Source organism: Trichophyton verrucosum (assembly GCF_000151505.1).
Source record: "Trichophyton verrucosum HKI 0517 chromosome Unknown contig00078_1.f1.exp, whole genome shotgun sequence".
NCBI classification, from domain to species: Eukaryota; Fungi; Ascomycota; class Eurotiomycetes; order Onygenales; family Arthrodermataceae; genus Trichophyton; species Trichophyton verrucosum.
The window spans coordinates 1-7587 of NW_003315591.1; the positions used below are offsets into that span (position 1 = coordinate 1).

Below are 7587 nucleotides of genomic sequence, written 5' to 3' on the forward strand. Positions count from 1 at the left end.
TTTTTTTTTCTTTTCTTTTTTTTTCTTCTCTCCTTCTGACTTACTTCTTCTCTCTCTCTCTCTCTCTTCCTTTTCCTTTTCTTCCCTTTTTCTTCCTTTCTCACACTTTTTTCTTCCTTTCCAAACCGCCGCACAACCCAAAACCCTCCTCTACCCCCCAGCACCTATTTCGCCCATCTTTCAACTTCCCCCCTCGACAGGCGTCAAGGCTGCCTCTCGCCGTCCTCTGCGTCCTGTTGCTGCTCTCGCCTGGCTTGCGTCCTGCCTGAGCTCGCCGTCAGTGGGCAATTGGCCTCGCGAAGGTACTTCTTGTCTTTCTTGTCTTCTTGTCTTTTCTCCCTCGTTTCTCGCCTGCTCTTCTGGTGACCTGGCCTGGATGAGGGGTTGAAGGAGGACTTACAAGAGAAGATATAACAAGAGACAGAAGAAGGAAGACTATAGCAGAGATATAAGAAGAGAGAGACTGACTTGAACAGGCGTTGCCGCTGCAGTCGTTCTTTTCCTTGCCCGTGTCGATCTCGCTGGTCCTCGTCCTCGTCCTCGTCCTCTACCTACCTCTCTCTCTACTCTCTCGCAAGACAGACGGACGGACGACGACGACACACCGACGCCCTCCTCGTCCTACTTTGCTGCTTAACAACAGACAAGACGACCAGAAGAAGAATCTGCTGCCCATCTCTCTGTCTGCTGAAAAAAAGGCCTAAGAAAGAAAAAGGTACCTCCCCTTTCGACCTGGGTGCGACTCTCTCTGCCTTTTCGACAGGACGACACACACAAATACTTCTACTTCTACTTGATGAACGACTCTTTCTGATTCTCTTCTAGCCAGGTTAAAGGCGGGGACTGACTCTGCTTGGTGGTGGTTGACTCCGACCTCCTCTTGTTGCCGTTAGTGGCAGACCTCCTCCCTCGGACCACCGTCTTGTCCTTCTTCCACGACAAGCATAAAACCAATAATAATAACACACTGATGGCAGCCTCTTCGGTCTCTGCCAAAAAGTCCACTCCAGAGATGCCTGTCTTTTCATACGCCCAGGCCGCAAAGGGCCTTGCCTCTGACTCCAACAAGCAGACTCCCGCGCCTCCCAGTGTGGAAGAAACTACTGCTACTGCTACTACCACTGCTAATACCAGTACTACGACCATGGTAGATGCAGATGATGCTGGAAAGGCGGTTTCGGCATCTCCCTCGCTAGGACTGTCTGCTTCGACGGCCTCGACCCTGGTCAAGGAAGACGACCTCTCCACCACCACACCCAACGGCACCACTACCGCCACCGCCTCAGAGTCAGAGTGGGAGAAGCAGTCCCAGGCTTCCACCGCTGCTGACAACAAGGACAAGTCGGCTGGCTCGGCCTCGTCAACGGCTCCCCTGGCAGACGACGATAAACCCAAGTCAGAGGCCAGCTGGGAGAACACCACCACCACCACCACTAATACTCAAAAGGAGCAGAAAGAGCAAAAGGAGCAGAAAGAGCTCAAGGCTGCTCCACCGCCGGCAGTCAACGTCTGGCAGCAACGACAGGAGGCCCTGGAGGCCAAGGCAAAGGCCAACGCCCTAAAACCTGCTGCCACTACGACGGCCACCAGCACCAGCACCACCACTACTACTCCTACTACCAACACTACCACTACCAAGTCTACCTCTACTCAGACCTCGTCCGGCGATGTCAGGCCTGAACACTACAAGGGCGGTAGCAGGAAGAAGGCTGATCCCGCAACCTCAGATCCCCGTGACAAAAAGAAAGCTTCCGACGGTATGTCTCAACCTTCTCCATATTTTTTATCACTACTTGCACCCTTACTAAACGAATATTATAGGATCGAGGAAAAGTGCTCGGCCGGCTAGACAGGACGGTGAATCCCTCCCACCAGTCAACGACGCCTCCTCCTGGCCCACCCCACAGACTGCACAGGGTGAAGACCTGCGCAAGGCCCAGGATCAAGCTGACAAGCCTGAACGGCCCGAGAAGGAGAAGCCTGCTGGCTCTAGAACCCACGGCAAAGAGAAGTGGATGCCCGTGCCATATGTTCCCACGGCCGTCTTCAACACCCCCTTGCCACCTGCTGCCAGGAGAGGTGGCCGGAGTGGTGGTCCCAGAGGTGGTGCGCGTGAAGGTGGCTCCAGAGGTGGTGCCCATGCCGGTGGTGATAGAGGAGCTGCCACCAATACGTCCGCCTCGTCGAAGCCTTCTTCTGCCGGAGACCGTGAGAAAGGGGATGCTACCGAGTCTGCTCATAAGTCTACCACCACCGCCGCTGATGCGAGCCTGAAAAACGGTGATTCTGCTGCCCCCGCTGAGGCGACCAAGGATAACAAGCCAGCCCAGAACAGCATCAACACTGTCAATGCTACTTCCTCCGATCCTACCTCGTCTTCTCAATCCCCTACTCGTCCTCACCACTCCAAGCCCTACCACAAGTCCCACGAGAACAGCTCCTCCTCGTACAAGAACACCCATGCAGACCACCAGCACGCCTCCAGACAGGCCAATTCAGACTCTCATGCCGGCGGCCACTCCAGATACGCCAACCACGACAGGCGGTTCGACATGGGCGCTCGCTCCGGTGAGTTCTTCAAGGACTACCAGCCCAGAGGAGACAAGGACTTCTCCAAGGACCGCGAGTACTCCCGCGAATACACGCGTGAATCCCGCTCAGAGCGAGGAGGCCGTGGTGGCTACCGCGGCGGTCGAGGCGGCCACTCCAACTACAACAACAACAACAACACTAACAACACTAACAACAATACTACGGCCTACACCACCCAAACTTCCTCGGCTTCTGCTTCTTCATCCTACCACTCCGCTCCAATCCCACAGCATCCTTTCCCTTCTTCCAAATCATACAACAACTTCTCCGACCGCCACCGCATCCAGCCCTCTGCCAATGGCACCCAGCAACAACAACAGCAACAACAGCAACAGCCACACTCCTCCACTGCCACAAATACCCGTATGAACATGCGGTCCCCCTCAATGCCTAACCCAGGCATGTTCCCAGCTCCTTACCCCATCCAGACAGACATGAACATCCTCTACCCTTACCCTCATGCCCTCCCCGCCGGTCCCATGACAGCCATGTCCTACCAGCCATACATGGAACACTACTCGCTCATGGGCACCATCTCCATGCAGCTCGAATACTACTTCTCCGTCGACAACCTGTGCAAAGACCTCTTTTTGCGCCGCCACATGGACTCCCAGGGCTACGTGCTGCTCTCCGTCATCGCATCCTTCAAGCGCATCAAGTCGCTTACCGAGGACATGGAGCTTCTGCGCTTCGTATGCAGACAGCTGCGCAACGTCGAGTACCGGCCTGGCGAAGATGGCGTCGATCGGCTCAGGAAGCGCGAGGAGTGGGCTCAGTGGGTGCTCAGCATGGATGAGCGGGATCCCTCCGCCAGAAACGAGGGGCCTTCATCCGCCACTGCTCAGGAGTATATTCCGCAGCAGCACCAACAACAACAGGTGCATATGAATGGACATGCTCATGCTCATGCTCATGCTCATGTCCATGGGAACGGAACATACGTTAATACAAACTACGTACCCGCAGACAACCATTCGGCGGAAGAGCCCAAGCGGCCCGCCAAACTCTCCTCCGCCGCACCAGAGTTCTCCCCTCTCTCCGCGAATGGTCATGCGCCTTCGTTTGAGCAGGGCACTAGCACCCCCGTGGATGCCCAGGGTCACGGCCAGGTCCAGCCCGCGGACGGCAGCAATTTCGTTGCAGTGGTACGCTGACTCCATTTCGCTCCTCGCTTAATCTCTTTTCCTTTCTTTGTTAACTGACGCCAATGAAGCAGAACGTCGGGCAATAATTATAATCGCGCTGCGCAGTGCGCATATCTGTCATCTCATCCCATTTTCGTTTCATCAAAGAAACTAAAATAAAAAATACAATCAATAAAAATATTACCAATGATACCCCACAAACACATCGACGCACACAGCATATCGTATGGTATGTGAGATAATCACGACTGAACAAGAATTTTTCAGAACGAGAAAAAAACAACATGAGCTTCTACACTCACTCGCTTTTGGTTTATAAAATTGAATGATTAAGGCACGCGCCAACCAACCAGCCAGCCGAAAGAGACAAGCCTGCTTGCTATCTTGTCCTTGTCCACAGATTGATATGAATGTACAATGAAGAAAAAAACAAAAAACGATTACTTGATTGAATTGAAATTGAATTGACCAGCCTCGAAAACAGAAACCGCTGGCCTCGACCCGCTGAGACTTACAAAAAAAAAAAAGATATACCGAAATACTCCCTTTGTTGCGTTTGTTCGATTTTTCTACCTACCTTTGCACTTGTCTCTTCTCTCGGCTCGGTTCGGTTCTCGGCCTTAGTCAGTCTGTCTGTCTGTCTGTCGGCCGGTCGGTCGGTCGGTCGGTCCAAAGAAACTAGGGCACTCTTGGGCCCACAGGAGGATGGGCAACGGCCAAACGGTCGGAGGCAAAAAATCGTTTTCGGGACGAATCGGATGACTTGAATGCGCTATGAAAATGACCTGACCTGACCTGATCCATGCATGATGTCCCTCCCGTCCGGATCCAACTGTCGGGTCACTCTCCCCTTCGATCAAAAAACCAATCGACTAAAAAAAAAAAAATTACAACAACAACACTAAAAAAGCCATTGAGATACCTTACTGTTTTCTTCCGTCTTTTTTCTTTCTCTTCTAGGGAGTCGTTTTAAAACACTTTTTTTTTTTTCTCTTCACCTTGCTTTGAGTGTCCTGATTTGATCTGATTTGATTTGAATGTCTCTTGTATATTTTTTTTTTCTACTTTCCTTTTCTACTTAACTTACGGCTGGACGGCCCCCAGTTCGGATTCCATTCCATTTCATTTCAACTTCTTCGACGCCTGATCAACCATTTTTCCCCATCCCGCCTGGCAAGATCAAGGCCAGACCAGACCAGACCAGATCAGGAACAGGACAGGCCAGATCCGCCCCCTTTTGAACTTGAACTTGACCTTTGACTTATCTTATTCCATGCGTGTTCAACTTGCTCGTCTTTCTCACCATCTAAATCTGCATGCGGCGTTCAGGATCCTTTTACTTCGGTCTTAAATTCATGCTTGCTTTATTTGTCTTCTCTTTCTTCGAAAAATTCCCGTTGCCGCTGCCGTCAAAACTGACTCAAAATCCAAACCAAAAAGCGACATCCGTCAACGAAACGACCATCTCCTTTTTTATCTTCTTTCTCCCGTTTTTCTTCTTCTCTAGAATTATCACTCATATCGTCCATTCTTCTTCTACTTTGCGCCTTTTTTTTAATGCAAGAGTTTCGTTCTACCATATGATATGTAAGTAAGGACCTTTCTTCCGCCCTACTTACTCCTCTTCTCTTATTCTCTTCTTCTTCTCTTCTCTGCTCGCTGTACGCTGTACGCTCTCGTCCATGTCTAGATTACCTACCTTACCTACCTTACCTTCATCCACCATCCTTCCGCTCTACTGTTGCTTCTTAGATAGCCAGCTCAGCCCACGCCAGCCAGCCAGCCAGCCAGCAGGCGGAACATGTAACACCACGCAATAAAAGTCCATACCACACACACAACCAGCGTATCTATACATCAATCAATCAGTCAGTCAGTAATCAAGAGATAAAAAAAAAGAAGACAAAAATGTAATAATGACTAGACTGGGGTTCGATCCCAGGACCTTATCGGCACCTTCAAGGCGGAGGAAAAGATCTTCCGTCCCTTTTGTGAGCGATACGTGATAACCAACTACACCATCCAGCCATGCGGTTGGTCAGAGACGGGCAGAGTGGCTGATACAGGTGCACCCCTACCACTATAGCATTGATTTGGTAGATGTTGATTTTGATAGATGGATATTGGTAGAGAAGACGAGAGTGAGAGAGTGAGTGAGTGAGAGAGTGATACATGGTAGGCATGGCCAGCTCAGCCGAGTGTAATATGTAATGCAATGCGGTGCTAGGACACGATAACGGCACTTCCCCTCCCACAGCATAGACAGCACAGCAACGATACGACTAGACTAACCAGCCCATGCATCTCTCTGCTGGTGAAGCACAAGGCTGCTCGCTTGCTAGCTGGCTGGCTGGCTGGCTGGCTGTGACTCATCGCCGCATCATATCATACGTATGCTATGCTATGCTATGATACACCCTTGTCCATGTAACTAGCGGCGGAGCTGAAGCCGGAGATGGAGCTGCCCAGGTCGAGCTCCCCTCCCAGACAGGCACGGCAGCATCGCATCGAGCCAGCCGGCCATCCAGCATGCAGCGTGCAACACACGACGCGCGCAGTGTTCGACTCATGGCCCGGTTAACTCGCCAGCCAGCCATTGACATCCGAACCAGGCCAGTCAACGCACCACGACACGACCCACGGTAAAATGGCATCCAGCATCCAGCGTCCAGCATCCAGCGTAGTCTAACTCGTGCTCACCCACGCCGCTTCGTGTCTCTCTCACCATCACCAGCTGACTCCGGGCCAGACCCGCGCAGCGCATCCGTAACCAGCCCACGCAGCTCGCGCTGTCCCTCCTCGCTATGAAAGTTGCCGCGCGCCGCAAGCTCCTCTATGCGCGCCCGCAGCGCCGCATCAACCACCACCCCATCAGCATCCCCATCCCCCTCCCCTTCTCCATCACCCTCATTTACTTCCGTCGTGCCAAACGACACCTTCACGTTCGGCGGCAGCTCCCCCTTCGCTTCACCCAGTATAATATCGTTCAGGTACGCTGCGACAAGCGGGAACGAGCCGTCGTTGGTAATTGCCTGGGCGGCCGTGAGGCCCTCGTCGTTTGTCTTGGATTTGTCAATGCCCGCCTCCTCGACCAGATAGCGCGCTACCTCGACCGACTCCGCGACAAACAGGCATGTCTCGCCGTCTTCGTCGGTCAGGTTGACGTCGACTTTGAATTCGTTGATCAGGGTGCGCAGGAGGTCGAGATGGTTGTAGGATGCGGCGGCGTGCAGGAGGGAGTAGCCGTGTTCGTCCTGGCGGGCGGCGAGGGCGGGATCGGCGCGCAGCAAGGGCAGAAGGGCCGGCGAGTTGTCTGATGCGAGGATGTACGGGTTGGCCATGGTGATGGCGGTCGTTGACTCGATGGGCTGACTGCGTGAGTCAAGCTGGTGACTCTTGTGGCGCTGGACTAGCGTAGCGTGGTGGTTGTTGCAGTGGTTGTAGTTTGTTCGTTGAGATTGATTTCATAGTGGAGTCGAGTCGAGTCAATATTGTACAATTCCAAATTACATGCCTGCGTAGTTTATCTATAGTAGTTATAAAAAGTATTACTATATTGAAAATACCCCCTTCTATCTATTTTCTTTATTTTTTTATTATTAATAGATATATAAGGTCTCTATAGATTATTTAGCTATTTTTTAAATTATTTATCTACCTTTCTTTATTATTATTTTATCTATTTTTGGAAGTTATATTAATTTTTAATATAATATTATATAACTACTAAATAATATTTTATTTTAGTTTAGTAATAGAATATTAAAATCAACTAATTAATTATATATATTGATTATTAATTATTTATAGCTTAATATATTATAATATAATATTATAAATTATAAATTAT

At 50.9% G+C, this 7587-nt stretch overlaps 3 protein-coding genes across 3 annotated transcripts; 1 reads left to right on the forward strand and 2 right to left on the reverse strand.

The window, feature by feature from the left end:
* Window positions 1–44: 44 nt before the first annotated feature.
* On the reverse strand, window positions 45–676 carry TRV_00694 (uncharacterized protein; the record flags this gene model as incomplete). Its single annotated transcript, XM_003025087.1, has 3 exons — window positions 45–150; window positions 307–551; window positions 626–676. Coding segments are annotated over 3 exons (402 nt in total), but the record flags the coding sequence as incomplete, so codon positions are not given.
* Window positions 677–970: 294 nt separating this feature from the next.
* TRV_00695 (La domain family) lies at window positions 971–3746 on the forward strand (the record flags this gene model as incomplete). Its single annotated transcript, XM_003025088.1, has 2 exons — window positions 971–1757; window positions 1822–3746. The coding sequence occupies 2 exons, from the start codon at window positions 971–973 to the stop codon at window positions 3744–3746; spliced, it is 2712 nt and encodes a 903-aa protein (XP_003025134.1).
* Window positions 3747–6433: 2687 nt separating this feature from the next.
* TRV_00696 (uncharacterized protein) lies at window positions 6434–7141 on the reverse strand (the record flags this gene model as incomplete). Its single annotated transcript, XM_003025089.1, has 1 exon — window positions 6434–7141. A coding segment is annotated over one exon (708 nt), but the record flags the coding sequence as incomplete, so codon positions are not given.
* Between the last annotated feature and the right edge of the window lie 446 nt (window positions 7142–7587).